We start from the raw sequence: 19,696 nt of genomic DNA, 5'->3' as shown, positions 1-19,696 counted from the left end.
GGCCAAGGCTATTTCTTTCCATGTCCCTCATATTTTGGTGGGCCTATGCAAACAACAATTGCCACTCTAACACCATTTCTACTGTGCTCCTTTGACTCTAATCCTTAAAAAGAACTCACTTAAAATTTGAGGTTAACTTAAGCTAATATGCATGTATATGGAAATGTAAGAAAATACTATGCCTGTAATGTTTAAGGAGTTACGTAAGCTTTATGGCTTTAGATTGCCTTGTGTACTGTTAAGAAATATTATAATGTGTTACAATCTGGGGACTTGAGGGACAAAGTAATTGTACATGGATTCTGTCTTATTTATCTTAATGTTCTTTGGCTGAAATTTCAAAGTTAAGATATCAGCAAGGGGACTTCTGAGAATTATGTTATGGGTGATTGTCCTTCCACTGTAACTTTACCTTGTCCTCTTTCTTTGCACCCTTGTTCTCATAATTAAAAATAAAAATTAAAAAAAAAAAGTCATTCCCAAGTTTTTTTCAGGAATGGGGTAAGGCAGAAAGCACGCACTCTTAGCCCACACAGGCTAGTAAGTTTACTAAAAACTCAAGTCCAGCTTTTACCAATTCAGTACAAGCTTGTACAACTTTAGGGCTTGTTACTGAGCAGAGGATTGCATACAGCATGCGTACAATCAAATTCTGGAACTTTCCTTTACCTTTGCTGCGGCGACGGCTGCGGTACTGTTCAGTATGGAAGGTGAGCTGTGTCTCGTCATCTGCTTCTGAACCGGATGTTCCCTTGCTTCTTCCAAAGCTAAGTCCCCCTGTGAGGAAAGCAAAATTCATCAGTCCTCACAGAACTAAGCTAACCTTCTCAATCGTCATAAAGAACACGAATCCCTTTTCAACCCTCTCTCTGTAAATCCCAGTGACCCAGGCTTTGGCAAGGATTCCGGAGGGACTTCTGGCTCTGCAATGAAATCAATCTGGATTCTAACCAGGGTTTGGCTCACACAGATCTATATGACCTTGAGGAACAGCTTCACCTTTCCCAGCCTTGTGTACCTAAAACAGGGTACTACTAATTAGGATGGTGGGGTTTTCTTGAAAATCAAAGAAGGGAGAGCTAAAATACTTTGACGGATATTGAAGACTTGTACTACTTAGAATGAAGAGCCCACACTAGAGGCAAACTCATGTCACACTCATTTCACTCAAATGTCCACTGAGCGGTGAGTCTGGCATTGGTGATATAATGATAGCTACTCTTGATTCTTGTCAGCAGGCTGTTCACTTGTCATTTCAGGAGACAAATGAGGGCCAAGAAGTCTTTATTTCATGGGTTATGTTTGGAATATGATGAGATGTTGGGAATATGGGGAAGGACAATCCACTCACGACAGAGGACTGGGAAAGGAAGAGTTATTTTAGGAGCCAGAAGGATGGATGGGCTATAGTGAAAGAGGGTGGAGTTTTTTTTTTTTTTTTTTTTGGTTTTTGGGTCACACCCCGTGGTGCTCAGGGGTTCCTCCTGGCTGTCTGCTCAGAAATAGCTCCTGGCAGGCACGGGGGACCCTATGGGACACCGGGATTCGAACCAACCACCTTAGGTTCTGGATCGACTGCTTGCAAGGCAAACAGCACTGTGCTACCTCTCCGGGCCCGAGGGTGGAGTTTTTATGAGAATTTTAGGAAACACTCCCTCAAATGGCGAGCGTGGGCAGAGGGAAGCAACAGCAACTGAGAAGGAGATTCTGGGGCCACCTAGCAGAAAGTTTTAATGTCACATAGGAATGAAGTTTTTTGGGGTTTTTTTTTTGTCTTTTTTTTTTTTTAGGGAAATCATGAATAGCCAGGAGAGATTAGTTCAAGAGTTAACTATATTACAAAGGATAGGCAGCTAGGCATGTCTCAGAAATAGATACCTGAGCAGGCAAGTGTAGTAGGAAGTTCTGAGGCTACCTGCATAGGGGACACAAAGCTGTGGATGAGGACAAGGATAGAGAGGACAGTGCTGAGGAGATGGGTATAAAGTGAGATTTCATAGGGGCCGGAGAGATAGCACAGCAATAAGGCATTTGCCTTGCACGCAGATGGATGGTGGTTCAAATCTGGGCATTCCATCTGGTTCCCTGACCCTTCCAGGGACGATTTCTGAGTGCAGAGCCAGGAGTAATTCCTGAGCACTGTTGGGTGTGACCCAAAAACCAAAAAAAAAAAAAAGTGAGATTTGATAGATAAGCTGAAGAGAATATTGGCAATGGCCAATTTACTAAAATGAGAACCAAAAAGGCCACAGAAAATATGCTATCATTTGAATTGCTGCTCTTTCTCAGGGGAGAAATATGGACTATTATTTTCCTTTGTTATTTTATGAATTTTTATTTTGTGTTTATGGTTCATGCCCAGTTCCATGCTTAGGGAGCTCTCCTAGTGGAGTTCTGGGATTTATGTTGTGCCAGGGATCAAACTCAGGGCACCAAAATGAAAAGCATGTCTTCCAACCCATGGATCTCTCAGCTCTGAATTTCTTTTATTGACCCAAATATAAACAGTGGCACAGCATATGGGTTGGATTAAAAACTTGTCAAGTTTTTTTACTCCAGAGAGGGAGAACCTCAGGGTACATTGAAGGTGAATATCTGGCATGAAAGAACAAAAATTTTGGTGTGCCATCTATATTCATTGCTGTGCAATTTACAATAGCCAGACTTTGAAAACAACCAAGATGCCCTTCAACAGATGAATGCTTAAAGAAACTGTGGTACATACACACAATGGAATACTATGCAGCCATCAAGAGATGAAGTCATGAAATTCTCCTATACATGGATGTACATGTCATCTATTATGCTGAGTGAAATAAGTCAGAGGGAGAGAGAAAAATACAGAATAGTCTCACTCATCTATGGGTTTTAAGTAAAATAAAAGACATTTTTGCAATAATCCTTAGAGACAGAGACTGATGAGTGCAGTTGGAGAAATAACTACACTGAGAACTTTCATAACAATGTGAATTAATGAAGGAAGTAGAAAGAATTTGTCACAGTATTTTACTTTAATGGATAAGTGGTTGACAGATGGGATCAGAGGAAAAAGCTAGTTTTATTCAGAAATATTTTGAATTTTTCAAATTAACACCAAACAATGCATCCTATTATCTATTAAAAGATCTATAATAGAAAGAAAAATACTACTTCATTGATTAAAGATTTCTTATGCTTTATTTTTTTGAATTACTAAGAATTGTACTCAAGGTTTCAGTTATGCAAGGTTACCACTGAGTCATATCCCCGACTCTAAAAGATTTATATTTTTTTTTGCTGTGGTGCTTTAAATGACATTTCATAATCAGAAATATCATTCTAATACCATTGTTAAATAACCTATTTGCATATGGAACACGATAATATGTTTCTGTATACAATCCTCAATATGACAAAGTCATAGAGAATATGCAATTAGCAAACTAGATAATAAAATAAATACAGGAGGGTATGTATGGGCAGATGTACTTGCTTTAATTTACACTATTGATGAATAGGACAGTTGGAATATGGGGCAAATATAATATAACCAGCTCTAAATGTGAGTTTTAATGTGCAAGGCACTTTCTGGTTAGAAATTTATTAGATTTTTTTTTTTTGAGAAAGTTGGTTGATCTCCAATCACAGAACTAAGTCCTGTATAAGGAGTTTTGCACACTGTACTCCTTTCAAACTCATAGTATTTCTAGAAGAGGCACCATGGTGCCAACTTACAGATAGAAGATTCCAAAGAGAAAGTGGTTCGCTAATAAGAGATTAAGGTTTGTTAGTCAGATGTAAAGACTGGCCAAGACACGGACACTGTCTCTCAATTCAATGTTCTGTAAAATAAAAAAAGTTAGACATGCCCCTTTCCTTGAGACAGTATGCTTTCATGGACAGGGAAGTACAAGGAATACCAGGTCTTCAAGCATGCGCTGCCCCTGCCTATTCCTGCAAACTTCTCAAATTCCTTACTACAGAGAGTTGGATTTGAGCATAGCAGGAGGCAATAAGTTTCATCAAATGCAATCCTAGTTTCAAGGCTCTCCATGAAGATGGGATTGGCAGATACCCTAAGGGGATTCTGGAAGCAATAGAAGCACAGAGGTCAGTAGGATTTTTAACATGCCATTACAATACATTAATATGATGGCCAAGAAGAAGGAAAGGAGGGAGAGAGAAAGAGAGAAAGAGTGAGAAAGAGGAAGAGAAAGACAAAGAGGAGGTGTGAAGGGACAGATCTCCTGCAACTATTTCACTGTTTTTGGCCAATGATAAATAAAGCTTCTGATAAAAGAGTTGTCCATGGATGGGGACATCTGTCATTTTTAATGGTGCTTCCTGAGTTCTGAGCAGCAGGAAAAACTGAGTGGATTCTACTCCTGCTAGAAGACTACACCAGGTCCTTCCCATCTCTCCTCTAGTCTAAGCAAAGAGGGCAAAGAGCCCAACTGAGTCCCTTCCTTCCTTTCTCTCTCTGCTACTTCTTTTATTTCCATAACAGCATGGCAGATAGGAAAAGAATGGGGTCTCTTTCTCTATTGGGCATTCTAATGTGAGGGACAGAACATTCCTCTGGCAATTCCAATATAGTGAAAAAAAGGCACACTCTGTCTCCAAGGATTCCACTCTGACATGGTCAGCTCCATGGACTCCTCTCATCACCTTACAATAATCACAGACATGCTCTGCTTTTATTCACCTCCTGAAAGAGGAATATGCGATCCCAGGACTCAAAGGTCAATCATAGGGACCACCCAGCCTCAAAATTAAAAAATTAAAATTTTGTATTAAATTATTAAATTTAATTTAATAACAAATTAAATCCAGATAGCTGTTACAAGGAGGTAGATAGCTACCCTCTTTGTCTCTATGCTGGCAACTAGATAATGAAAGTCCAGTAGAGACCTCACTAGCCACCATGACTTACATTGTAAGGACTGTATGGAGCATCCAGCTTTACGGAGAAATGAACAGTGTTTCTGAAGGTGAAAAGAGGAACTGGGATCATATCCAGGCTATTTACAGCAGTCTGCCTCAGCACCAAACACACCTGAGAAGGTACATCGCATCTATATGATGATGTGTGGGGTGTATGTGTGTGAAATGTGGGTGGCATAGAAAGTGTGGTATAAGTGGTGTATAGCCAGTATACATGATATATGTGTTCTGGGTATGGTATGTGTTTTGAATGGTGTGAGTGTTGTTGGTATATATGGTATCCATTGTGTTGAGTGTGTTGTATGTGGTGAGTATTGGGTACACAAGCTATATATGTATATGAATGCATTCAAATGAGTATATGAATAACACTCTACCCAAAGACTGGTAAGTTCACCACTAATGATCAGTAGTTTTGTCATGAGGCCCAATATGGCACTTTCCCTTTACACTCCTTCCTGGAAACTCTGAAAATAGATTATAGGAAGGCTCTTTGATGGGACAGCTATGCCCTAGAGATGACACCACTTCCACACAGATCTTAAAGCATAATTTCCATGCTGATGGGCAGCCCATAAAAACATATCTCATAGAAAGACAAGGCAAGAACACAGGCACCTTTATAGATTCTGCTAGTTGTAACAAAATGGCAAGAATAAACAGGCAAAAGAGGATTTTAGAATCAATTACACTTTGCCCAATATATTCAAAATTTTAGCATGTGACATATAATCAATTACCATGATTTTTACTGAAATATTTCTATAAGTTTTTCAAGTACCCACCATTTGAACAGCACAGGGATAGGAACTATTCACAACTGAGAGATAAAGAAGTAAAGGTCCCCACCAAAGAGTGAAATCTATTGTTAGTGTGACTTGAATAAAAAGTTTTGTAGCTTAAATTCCATTAGCAGACAATAGCCATTGACTCTGCCCTGAGGCACCAGGAGTCCAGTCAGATTCTGTACTGGTTTAATGCATGAGCCATGAGAGGTCATTACTTCAGCTGGGAGAAATTGGGGTTATTGGAAGTCAGACATGAGTTCTGATCTGCCATCCGATTGATGACTGTGGGATTGGACAAGATACTTGACCTCTCGAATTCATCTGTAAAGGGGAAAGGTAATGACTCTCAAATCTCAGGGTCCCTATGAAGAAAATGATATGTAAACTTTTAGCTTAAAGGAACAAAGCTTAGCCAGGATAATAGCTCTGCAAGACTGGTTCTGGAAACTAAATTTGAATCCAGATACTACATGGTTTCCTAAAAACTGCATGGTGTGTTCTTAGTGATCTTCTGCACACATAGGCCTCATGCTGTTCAGAATCCTCAGGTCTTTGCAATAACCCTACTTGCTTGGTTAGCCAAGGATTTATGGAAGTGGTGCACACACCCATTAACAACTGCCTGGGAGCAACTGCCTTAGTCCCCTCCCTAAAAAAGCAAAGCAGTAAAGTGACAGTATATCCCTTATTTAGTTGATGTTTGCTTATATGTATGAGAACAATGTCAAGCACAAGTAAGTGGAACTAGTAACTTGGGCGAGGGAGATGGCAGACAGCCAAGGCATACAATCCTTAAATATCTAGAGTATGTGAAGGGGCAACAGGTCAATTTCAGTCTGACTTGGAGGTGATTCAGATGGAATGAAAAGAGCCCCCTTTGCAAGCATTTTAATATAAAATTGGTGATTTTGTACACTAAAGTGCAGCCATTAATTACGCAGGGCCACAAGAGTATTCCCACAGAGGTATTGATTGAAGGCGAATGTTCAGATACTGAGCAAAAGTGAAAACTGTCATATCTACGTGAGAGCAAGAATGGTCAGAGCAAAAGAAGAGAATAACACGTTCTTGATCCTGACTCCATGGAACCCTGGTTCTTCTGTTTTTGAATAATCTGGATAGAAACTCTGGAGGAGGTGAGCCCAGCATTGGGCTCAGAGTGTGTTACACAGGTAACACAGGCTCTTTAGTAGCTACATACCAACCCCACTCCTAGTGGGTTTAAGAGGTAAAATAATCTCCATCTTGCTGAGAGACAAAACACACCTTTAGAATTTAGCTATTGCCTATGGCCTATGTCCAAGACCACAGCAATGACAAAAAGAAGAATTCTGAAATCTGACACCGAATCAATCTCCTTTTATTTTTACAATGATTTATCTTTTCCTACAGCAATATGAAATCAAAGACATAGTGCGATGCCATTTTCTCATGTCTCCTGGCTTGGCCATAGTCAACAGTGATTGAAAATTAACAGTGGTGGGAAACTAACAGAGTAACAGAGACTCTCATACATAACTGGTAAGAACAGAGTCTCTCTCTCTCACTCTCTCTCTCTCTCTCACACACACACACGCACACACACACACACACATATATATATATATACATATATATATTTTTTTAACTGGTGTTCAAACATACAGTTGTGCACAAATGTTCACAGCAGCATTATTTACAATAGACAGAAGGTGAAAGCAACACATATGTCCATCACCGCATAAACAGACAGAGCAAAATGTGGTTTATCCATCCACATAATGGAATGCCATTCAGCCACTAGAAGGGACAAAATGTATGCTATGTGGGTAAATTTCACAAACATTGTGTTAAGTGAATGGGACCATATGTAAAAGGTCATATATTATACAAATTTATATAAATATCTAGAATAGGCAAACCTACAGGTACAAGAAATGTTTTCAGAGATGATAAAAGGGGAAGGAAGAATATGGGAGTGACTATTAATGAGTAACACGGTTTCCATTTGGGGTGATGGATAAAGCATAAAAGTTGACAGACAGAGGCGATGCTTATACAACCTTATAAATGTCCTAAATATAACAAATTACATTTTTTGAAATGGGTTGGAGATCATTCTATATTATATGAACTTTCCTCAACAAATAAAATGTAGGGACTGGAGCAGTGGCACTAGAGGTAAGGCATCTGCCTTGCAAGTGCTAGCCTAGGACAGACTGGGGTTCGATCTGATCCCCCAGCATCCCATATGGTCTCCCAAGCCAGGAGCGATTTCTGAGTGCATAGCCAGAAGTTATCCTTGAATATCACTGAGTGTGGCCCCAAAACAAACAACAACATCAACAAATAAAACAAAAATAAACAAAATGTAAAAAAGAGAGACCTTTTTTCTCTTGGTCCTATCATAAAACTGGTGAAATAAAGGTAGGATGGGAGGATGTGGCAGATGGATGGCACTTGGGACTCAGAAACAATAAAACATTAATGTTGAAGGGGGTGGGTTTGAATTTCCTAAGTCTAGAATAGTTGGGGATATAGCCTTTTGGATTCAAAGAGTCACAGCACACTATTCATTTACTCAATAATTATTTGCTGAAGGTCATTGTTTAGGGCACTGAAATCAAAGCAGACGACAAAAAAGAAACTTCCTGGCTTCCTGGAGTAATAATGATATTCCAGGGACTGTGCCAAGACCTCTGGGTGAGAACGTTTATTTCTGTTTTGCTGAACCCTGATATTTAGAGGTATTTACAGATTTCCCCAAGATAGCAACAATATGTAGTAGTAAAGAGGAGACCAGACTCCCAATGTTCTTTGGGCGAATCAAGCCATCTGAACATTTGAAAAGCCTCATTATAGGAACAGCAGTTCTTTATAAAAACCATTACCTTATATGACCCAAACAATGTTCTGGGTATCTGGGACCCAGTACTGATAATATTTTTCCAACTAAGCAACTTAGCTCACTGCTAAGGTCTATGGATGTAGTACTGCTCAGGACCCACGATATTGAGAACTACCAAGGCTACTTTGTAGGGTGCTTTGAGTCTCCACAGCTATGATCAGTGATGGTTGGAAGTGTTATGGTGTCAGAAATGGAACTGTAATCTCACATATGAAAATTATGCAACCATGGCCCTGTGATATCTCGCTGGCTCAGGGGAAGCCTGGTCCTACTGAATCTGGAAGCAGAAACTCCGTACTCTTCTGTGCAAATTTAACTTTAGTAAATGGTTTCTCTGCCCACAGATCTGCTCTGCCAGCCTCCCGGAGGCCCACCCTTCCACACTCCATCCACCACGCTCTTTCTATCATGATGGATGGTGGTGACATGTTAAATTATTCCGGCTTCGTGTCTTCCTTGAGCTGGTGACAGCGATATTGCATTTTTAGATTGCCCAGAACTGCACCAAATAAAGAAATATGTAGCTAGGGAACGCAAACCCCCCCATGTGACTCCCAACTGTCCAGGGAATACAAATGGTGACAGTCATGGAGAGCGGAAAGAAGTGGCTAAAACTTCTCACACTCCACAAATGCACCACTTAAATTGCTCTGACTTTAGTGCTCAACTACATACAGACGTATACTTATCCACCAATTGGAATGCAAGGACCACAACTGGAATCTATTACCAGGCACCTGCTGGAGGGGGGCGATACCCAGCACCGGGCACTTGCCCCCCGTGGTGGTGACTGTAGCAAATATTACCGACCAGTCTGAGAGCAGAGCTCCTTATGATCAGTCATAAGGCCAGCGAGTGACAGGACTGACATTCAAACTTGCTTGACAGAAAAGTCTGCACTATTCCTTGTAAAACTTTAAAATTGATCTGACTAAAAATTAGTTATGGTAAGGTATAATTAAGCATGATTGCTTAAAGTTCAGGAAAAAAAAACTATAAATGACCTAAAGGTCCATTTATAGAAGATGGATTATTTTTTTTGAAATGATGCCATATCTCTAAAGTAGTCTTTCATGAGACCTATTAAATGCAGTGACACAAATCTATATATATTGATGTGAAAACATCTTCATGATATACTGTGGAGTGAAAAAGTTCACAGAGAAGGATATAAAATAGGGGGGGTCTCCAGATGTATACCCACTTGCTGAGATTTGGTGGAAAAATTCCGTTGAATGTGTGCCATAAAAAGCAAATATATTTTAATCTAGAAATTTAAAAAAGAGGAAAGTAAAAAAGTCATTCTGAGATCATGTTCATGAACTAAGGTTACAAACCAAGTGCAAAAAGAGCAATTTCAAAACTGTAAGCACAAAAAAATGCTATTCTGCTTTTCAAATACATACATATAAAGACATAACTGCATATGTATAGACATATACATTAAAGATAGTGAAATCAATATATTAAAAACTATAGTAGTTATCTAACTTGTGAATTAAAAATTGGGGTACTGATAATGTTTTTATTGCTACTTCTCTGCATTTTATAAATTTCCTCCAATAAAATCTAATGACAGTAAATAAAATAAGATGAAGGTTGTGTTTATTTTTTTGAAAAAATAGAACTTTTTGAGAATTATTCTCTTTTAACAAACCTCTCCCATAACCGAGGAGCTTTTTTTATTTTCCCTTTCCCTAAATAAAGTCTTCTCTGAATGGAACAAAAAATATTCCTCTTCATTGCTAAGTCATTCCTCAATTAACCTTCAGTGTAATACAGTCACCCCAAGGTGATTCCATCACCGAAGAAGGAAAACATCTCAATTTATCTACAAATTCTGACAACAAGAACTACCTAAAAAAAAAAGTAACTTTCCTCTCAAACTAAATACCACATCCGAGGGAAGTTAAGAGTCATTGTGTAAAATATCCCTGTGGGAGGCTCTCAGCCCCAAAGATGGAAGTAGCAAACTCTTCCATCATATCTTCGCTTCTCCAATATGACCTTTACAGTCTCTTATTAAAGGTGGAAGTCTAACTTTCTGTCCCTTGTATCTGAGTACCCCAAGGGATGCACCTGTCAAAGAAACGCTGCAGAGAAAGCCATTGGAGATTTTCAGGGCAAGTATTAAAAGGCCACACATCTTCTCTCTGACTCTTTGCAATGCTAAGTCTGCAGATAGTTGTTCTGGCTTATCCAGCTGCTAGCATGCAATGAGAAATCTTGGGCACAAGAAGAGGCTGCATGGAAGTCAAAAGTCAACAATCAACAGTCCTATCTGAGCTGGGACTTTAAAACCTATCAGCTCAAGTGACAGAAAGGTGAGAGAAGCTTCTTATTAATCCAGATACTGGCAAAAATGTGTCACAAACTGGTATTTGCATTTTTTCCAGCCGAGTAATAAGCACATTGTCTGTGCATAGCAACTGTGGATTCTTAGAATCTAACAGAATCAGATTTTCATCTTCTTAGGGCACTAAGTTTAGGATGGTATATTTTCAGAAGAGGTAATAAAATGATTCCTCCATTTCTCCAATAAGAACTGCACTTCTTCTCACTATCACTCCACAGTAGCCTATACAATGCAAAGATGGATTGGGTATTCACAGACCAAAATATTTTTTCAAAATAATATATTTATTTAAGAACTATGATTACAAACATGATTGTAGTTGGGTTTCAGGTATAAAGAACAACCCCCCTCCCCTTCATCAGGGCAACATTCCCACCACCTCCCCCTCTTCTCCACCCCTGCCTGTCTTCAAGACAGGCATTCTACTTCTCTCAGTCATTGGCATTGCCATGATAGTTGTTAGTGTAGTTATTTCTCTAACTGCACTTGCCACTCTTCGTGGTGAGCTTCATATCATGAGCCAGTCCTTCTAGCCCTCATCTCTATTGTCTCTAGGCATTATTACAATAATGTCTTTTATTTTTCTTAAAATCTATAGATGCGTGAGACTATTCTCATAGACCAAAATCTTAACTCTGTCCTGTTATTGACATACTCCACAATTGAAAAAAGTTTTCAATTATTGCATAACATTTCATATTTTTAATTACATCCAAAGATAGCAATTTACTTGACTTTTAATAATTGAACGCTATAGGCATTGCTCTTCCCATTTGAAAGATGAGGAGACAAGGTCAGAAACATTATAAATGATTTTCCCAAGGTCACATAACTCATAAATGGCACAACAGAGACTAATATACAGTGACAGTTCCTGAAGGTAAAATAGAATAAGAAAGTAGACTCAAGTGTTTGAAGCTGACGAAGGCTCATGTTCTTTGCAATTTCCACCCTGTAGGTTCTGTCTGGTCTTTTGAGATCCCACGCTGTTCCATAACCCCATACAATGGTCCTTCAGCTGTCTGAAGGTTGCTTATGTGCCTGTTTATATTCTTTCAACCAGCCCAAAATATTCCTACAAATACTTTTAGACATGCTTTATGTCCTAAGCTTTATAAAAATTATTGCTTTGAAGTTCAAATTCAATATGTGTTTACAGAGAAAAATTGGAAACAAAGGTATGAAAGCACACAAAAAGATAATAAAAATCAATTCAATTACCATCACTCAACTGCCTTTTCTTTTCTCTAATTTTTAATTATGTATTTATACACATACAGTTTTACAACTAGATGTTATTGTTATATAACATAATAAGATAGTAAATTTTGTTTCAATGTCTATAGTTATATGGATGCCTTCATTTTGTCAGAAATATATATTGGGGTCCAACGATATGCTTGGTAGTTTTGCTAAAGCACAATTTACGTATGTCATATCTAATTGCATCAAAAACAGTTTCCTAACATTAATAATGCTTTATAGTAGGGAGTTTTGGAATGATTCAGGAGGCAGTAATAGCCTAAGATGCAATTAGGTTTGGGGGCATTTCTATTTGTTGCCTTAAAGAAGGTAGGTTTCCAGGTGAGCACTGAGTAAATTATTTTCTGAAAGGAAATTATTTTCTGCACAAACACAATAGAACAAATACAGCAATACTTCCAGTCTTCCTAGAATTTGAGTCTAATTGGGAAAATAGCTCAAACAGCTATAATAGCTCAAAGTAGCTCAAATAAAGCTGGCAACCTATGATCTAGATATAGTTATGTGTATCAGAATCATCACCTATACCTATAATATAGCTAGATACGCCAAAATATTCTCAGTAATTTTCTGTGACTCCTGAGACTTTTTTTCATTCTCGTTTCTTTAATGAGCTGCAATTACCTGTAGAATTAAAATAAAGTAAAGTATATCATAGACATTATCCTTTGTCATTAAGAATTAACCTCCAATATCATTTAATTGGAATCTTGTCCATTGTATCAAGTTATATTAATTTATGAAATTTCATTTCCTATGCTTTACATTTTCTAATTTCCAATTAATATTGATAATAACGTACCATATATTTCTCAAAGAGTTCTTTCCACATAGTCGAGGGTAAAATCTTCATGACAGTAAAATGACAGATCGCTGGGTCAAAGATGTACACAGTTAAAGTTTTGACCCATGATGTCAAGATGCCTTCTAGAAAGGTTACAGCAATTGCATCCTGATTAGTTGTGTATATGAGACACAATTTCACAACATCCTTGGTAACACTGGGCATTACATCATTGATTTCCAATCTTGTGATCTGGACATGCCTATTCCAAATTCATTTTGTCAGACTCCTTTTAACACACTTCAATTTGTTCAAGTCCTTTTTGAACTTTAAAGTCTAGAATGAAGCAGAATCCCTGGGGAAGTGGGTGGTGACTTGACTTATGAAGAATAAAAAACAGATTACCACTGCCCCCTAAACACAAAAGCTTGTAACAAGGCTTGTAGGAAAGTTTCTGCATGGCTGGCAATTGACTTATTTTTGAAATAGCTTCAGATCTTTGTTCCATGGAATCACAAGTAAATCTGGTCTTTCCCATCATGTATTTGGAGTATTGATTTTTTGAAACCAAAGTAAAGGAAGGTTTGCCTTACCTAATTGCATCAGTGTGTTTCAACCCTTCCAGTGTCTCAAGATACATTTTGTCCTTATTCTGTGCTCTCCTGTTTTCATTATTGCCAGCCTATATGCCCTTTATGAAATGGATAAATTGAAGAGCAGCAGGGAATAAGAAAAGGAATGATAGTTACTGAATACCTACCACATGCCAAGCCAAGAGACTGGAAACCTGTACATATTAAATCAGTTTAGTACATATGAGTACAATTACCTTGTTGTTAATATCCTTGTTTAAAACATGAGACAGGGACTTTCTCAGGGATACTTGTCATATGTCACTAAGCCCTGCCAAGTCTTCTAAAATCTGGAGCAAATACATCAATATCAAAGAAAACTAGACACATTAGATCTACCAGCAAAGGCCTCTTAGCTTGAGTCTTTTAGTGAAAGTTCTTTGGGAACATGCAATTGAATAAAAGTGAACTGCACGAACATACTATCAAGTAGTTTCAATCTTTCCCTATGTAGAAAAAGTAACTAGAGTCCACTCAACATATATTTGTTGAGAACCAATAAGGTGTCAGAAAAGGGAAAAGACCTGGGAGCTTGGAGTCACAGAGATAATACAGCTTATAAAACACTTGACTTACATACAGACCACCTGGTTCAATCTGGGAATGCATTTGGTACCCTGACCACCAGACCCAGGACTGATCCCTGAATACTGCCAGGTGTGACCCTAACTCCCCCTCCCCCCCAAAAAATATAGAAACTATCACAATAGAATGAATACAGTGATACTTCCAGTTATCCTAGAATTTGAACCTAATTGGGAAAATTCAGGAAACAAATAAAAATATCAATACATATATGAAAAGTTTTGCCAAATACCTGGCTGACATTAAAATAGTTTTTGTCTGTGGCATTATATTTTATGCAAGGGAGATGTATTTTTCTGAGTCAGCCATAAAAATAACAAATCCTCCCATTTGGGACTGTAATTAATAAGCCGTGTAGCTCACCTACATTTCAGAGCCCTGCTGTGATTACAGAAAGAGACTTGATGCACCCCAGTAACTGTACAGACCAGGGTCAAAAGATTTGGATGAATTATTGGGTCTTAGTTTGCATTTTTATCAGACCTAGACTAATTCCTGCCATGGAGAAAAGAACACTGTTGGAGGAACTTTGACATAAATGTTAGGATTGTTGCATGGTACATGCAAAACTCAACTATGAATAACTTTTCAAATCACAGTGTTTTCATACAATTAAAAAATCTTAAGCATAAATGTATTTATTGTTTTGTTTTGGGATTACACCGTGTTATTCACAGTGGTAATTCCTTGCTCTGTGCTCAGGGATCACTTTTAGTGGTAAGGGGGGACCATACCAGAGACTGGACCTGGGTTTGCCAAAGGCTAAGCAAGTGCCCTACCTGCTGTGCTATCACTCTGGCCCCTAAAATATGAATTTTATTCTTGAATTAAGACATTAGGAATTACCATATTTCCATCAAAGACCAATGACTTGACTTTAGCATAAAAATATTTTCTTTGAAATACCTTGCCTGTTGCAATTGCACCCAAGCTGTAACTTGTCCAAAAGAGCTTCCTTGTGCTAGTTATTCTACCAGGACGCCCTCAACTTGAAATCTGAACAATAAAGTTTCTTCCCTATTTCAAAGCAGCTCAGGTTTTTTTTTCCTCTTAGTGAGCAAATACCTATCATACAACAAATCTATTTAAAGCAGAAGTACAGTTCACCTGGAATTATTCTTTGTGACCCTCAGGAGCCTCAGGTCCTCCCAATGTCACTTCTCATACAATCATCATGTCTATATTGCCAAGTGACCTAATTTTTCTGAGAATCAAAGCCAAGTTTCAAAAGTATTTCACTGTTACTGGGAAGCAGGGTGCACTTCTTCAGAATCCTGAGAGCTCTTCCACCTATCTCGATTTCACTAAGAATAAAACTAATTCTAGGGTTCTGCAAACATATTGTCATATGTTGTAGCCCTGTAAAAGTAATTTGCTTGGGTCTGCAGACTGAAATTGAGGCAGACACGACAAAGTAAATACTTAGTAGTTCCTTTGTGTATTAGAATGCCAATCGTTATGAAATGTCCTCACTCTCCCATTTCTAGTTTTGAGATATTTTTTCTTAGTAAGTGACAGATTTGACAGGTTCAGAATGGATTTAGCTTTATACTTTTATTGGATAATAAAGTTTCAGTTGTTTCAGATGCAATAGCATCATCATTTTCTTGTTCTTTTTTTTTTCCTTTTTTGCTCCAAAAGCAATTTTAAAAGCTGATTTATTTTTGTTTGCTTTCTTTCAAATTTGACCACCCTGCAGTGACAAAACTGAAGCATCGGGATTTCCTTCAGTATTTTCATAAACTTGGGCTAAACTGTTATACATGCTTTGCTTTGTTTACTAGTTCTTACTGTCTGTGCAAATATATCTAATATCTCTTTTTCCTCTCTTCATTCATTGTAACCTTCCCAATTCCTCCTTCATTGTAACATTCTATGATTATTTATTTGGAATTTCATTTATCAGACTCCACCTTTCTATAGATGTTTATTTGATGTTAGACTCTCTGGCCATAGAACCAGAAAAAAAATTATATTCTCAGCTATTAAAATATCTTTTTATATACGTGCTCCATATAAAATCTTGGTTATCTTTTGAGATAAAAATGTTAGTTTTTGTTTAATAATATTCAGCACCGGCAAGTGTTTTTATGAAATGATTATTTTCCTAAATTGCTGCAAGCCCTGCAAATTATAGAGCCCTTTTGGGAAGCAATTTGGCAACATAACAAAAAGCCTTAAAAAAAAGTCTCTTACTCTGACCCACTTCTGGGAATTCACCCTAAGGAAACTATCGTCAATATAGGAAATGTTTTGTGCAGGCAATTGCAATACTATTTATAAATATATAGATTTATAGGCAAAGACAAAAACTCAGAAAATAACCTTAATGTTTAACTTGAGGAGAAGGGGTAAATTATGTTTGGTTATTCAATGGGACTTGATGATGATAAAATATTATAGACACTGCTTTGGATCAATATCAATTTTTTAAAGGGAGCCAAATTAAATTTTATATTAGTAAAATGGTTTACTAGTAAAGGCAGTAGGGGTTCTGCTTATGGAACAGGAGAGTAAAATCATAAGCTCCCATGATAACAATAAAATACAAAATGTAAGAACAAAACAAACCAACAAAAGACTTCACAGAGTACGCTGCAAAGTAAAGGAGATTAGGGAAAATAGAAACACAAGCATAAAGCAAAAGCAAACATGTTCTATCTTTGTCGTAAGAGGGATGGTTGAGGGGCAACAGAACCTCCTAGAGAAAGTGAGCTACCCTCAGGGACCAAGAGCCAGTGCATGGGTCCCAGATCAGCAAGGTCATCAAAGTGAGGAGAGACCACAGAAGGACTCACAGTCAAAGTCCAACTTTTTAAGCATTTTAGCCATTCATCTATTGAGGGCATCTTGATTGTTTCCAGAATCTGGCTATTGTAAATAGTGCTGCAATGAATAGAGGTGTGAGGAGCGAATTTTTGTATTTCTAGGGTATATTCCTTGGAGTGGAAGAGCTGGATCATTTGGGAGTTCAATTTCCAGTTTTTTGAGGAATCTTCATATTGTTTTCCATAAAGGCTGGACTAGACAGCATTCCCACCAGCAGTGAATGAGTTCCTTTCTCTCCACATCCCCGCCAGTACTGATTGTTATTGTTCTTTGTGATGTGTGCCAGTCTCTGTGATGTGAGATGGTAGCTCATTGTAGTTTTAATTTGCATCTTCCTGATGATTAGTGATGTGGAGTATTTCTTCATGTGTCTTTTGGACATTTGTATTTCTTCTATTTACAATAGCCAGACTCTGGAAACAACTCATATGCCCTTTAACAGATTACTGGCTAAAGAAACTGTGGTACATATACACAATGGAATATTATGCAGCTATCAGGAGAGATGAAGTCATGAAATTTTCCTATACGTGGATGTACATGGAATCTATTATGTTAAGTGAAATAAGTCAGAGGCAAAGAGATAGACACAGAATAGTTTCACTCATCTATGGGTTTTAAGAAAAATTAAAGACATTACTCTAATAAGGCCCAGAGACGCAGGAAGGGCTGGAAGGACTGGCAAATAATTGAAGCTCACCACAAAGAGTGAACTGTGTTAGGGAAATAACTACACTAACAACTAACATGACAATGTTAAAGAATGAGAGAAGTAGAATGTCACAGGATTATAGGCAGGGGTTGGGGAGGAGGGGGCATTGGTGGTGAGAATATTGCACTGGTGATGGGGGGGGGTGTTCTGTTTATAACTGAAACCCAACTACAAACATGCTGGTAATCATGGTGCTTAAAGATTTATAAAACAAAACAATAAAACAACAACAAAAAAAAACCCAACTTTTTAAACATTTTAAACATGATGGGGTTGTTTCAAATAGTATTCCAACATCCATTCCTTCACCACTATTCATTTCTGACCACCAAATTCTTCCCCTCCCCTTCATCCTCTTGTCTCCCCTCTCTCACCTCTCCTCTCTCCTGTCTTCTCCCTTCCTCCCCTCTTCTCCCTTTTCCTCCCCTCTCCTCTCCCCTCTCTTCTCTCCTCTCCTCCCTTCCCCTTCTCTCTTCTCTTTTCTCTCCTCCCCATCCCTTCCCCTCACTTCTCCTCCACTCCTCTCCTCTTTTCTTCCTTCCCGTCCGCTCCCTCTCCTCTTCTCCCCCTCCTTTATCTTCTCCCCATCTTCCCCTCTCTCCCCCGTCCCCCTCTTCCTTCTCTCCATTCCCCTCGTTCCCCTCCCCTCCCTTCTCCTTTTCTCTCCCTTTCCCCCCTTCCACTCTTTTCCTCCTTTGTCTTTCTATGTACTCTCCTCCCTTTCCTCCTCTTATTTTCTTTTTCTCTCTGTGTGTCTGTGTGTGTCTCCCCATCTCTTTTCCCCTTTTATTTTCCTTTTAGGCAACATGGTTTGCAATGCTGTTACTGAAAGTATATCATGCATCTCACTAAGTACAACCTTTTGCCCATTCTCCCTGCTCATCTCAGCACCACACACTGCAAGACTGATTTCAACCAACTCCAACCACCTCAGATCAAGAAAATGAAACCACTGGGTGACCAGACCCTGCTGCTTACCACAGATAAGGCAGTGAATAGGCGTCTAAACCAATTCACTGCCTGTAGAAACAAGGTATTTGTTGGGACTAGAAAACGTTATGTTGAGTGAAGAAAATCAGAAGAAAAAAGACAAACATAGATAATCTCACATATCTCTATATAGAATAACTGAATATATATATATATTTATATAATTATTCTATATATAGAATAACTGAATGAGGAAATGCATTTGAGTATAGGGTGGTGTCTAGGTCATCCTTGACCCCAGAGTTTAGGGAAGAGGACAGAGAAGAAAAGAAATCAAGGTGGGAAGGAGGAAAATCAGAAAGGGAAATAATGAGGGAACAGGTGTCAGGGCTTCATCTCCCACTGGTGATTCGGGAGAGTTATATGCCCAAAGCACAGACTCAACAGCAAGAAAACGTAAGCTCTAAGCTGCAACTACCTTAATTTGTAACGTGCCTGTTAAGGTAGCAGGAGGGGTGTTGGTGTTGGGTTGGGAGACATGGGTGCACTGGTGATGGGAGTTGACACCGGTGATGTGATTGGTGTTGAAATAATAAATGTCAAACTCTCAATGGTCAATAACTTTGTAAGTCATGTTTTTTGAATTGAATAAAATATTTAAAAGTTAAAAAGTCTTTGATGTTATTGAGAAACCAAACCTAAGAGCCTCTGTGCAATTAACTCACAATTTACAGAATTCAATCCACAATTACTTTTACTCAAATGTTGAATCTGAGATTGAATGTGAGAATCTGAAAAGAAAAATTTTATTTCTTTTCAAAGGACAATACAATGACCAAATTTCAGTTGATTTAGATGGATAAGGACTTTAACATAATTGGGCTATAACTGTGTCCTATCAATTTTTTTAAAAAAAATACTATACTGAGTAAAATACACAATTAGCAGGAAAATTATTCCCCCACATGCATGCAGCAGGTGAATATTCTTCAAACTTAAAAACAAAA

At 38.2% G+C, this 19,696-nt stretch overlaps 1 protein-coding gene across 3 annotated transcripts in view; it reads right to left on the bottom strand.

Annotated features, from left to right (window-relative positions):
* Positions 1-19,696, bottom strand: part of ASTN2 (astrotactin 2) — a 1,116,661-nt gene that overhangs the window by 742,194 nt on the left and 354,771 nt on the right. For all 3 annotated transcript variants that reach the window (XM_049774120.1, XM_049774121.1, XM_049774122.1), the window contains one exon: positions 670-777. In XM_049774120.1, coding sequence (XP_049630077.1) covers positions 670-777 — 108 coding nt within the window. The remainder of the gene's footprint in view (positions 1-669; positions 778-19,696) is intronic.

The sequence above is a fragment of the Suncus etruscus genome, chromosome 5 (genome assembly GCF_024139225.1).
Source record: "Suncus etruscus isolate mSunEtr1 chromosome 5, mSunEtr1.pri.cur, whole genome shotgun sequence".
Taxonomy (NCBI): Eukaryota; Metazoa; Chordata; class Mammalia; order Eulipotyphla; family Soricidae; genus Suncus; species Suncus etruscus.
Note: the sequence above shows the minus strand (reverse complement) of the source record. Positions and strands in the feature narration are given on the sequence as shown.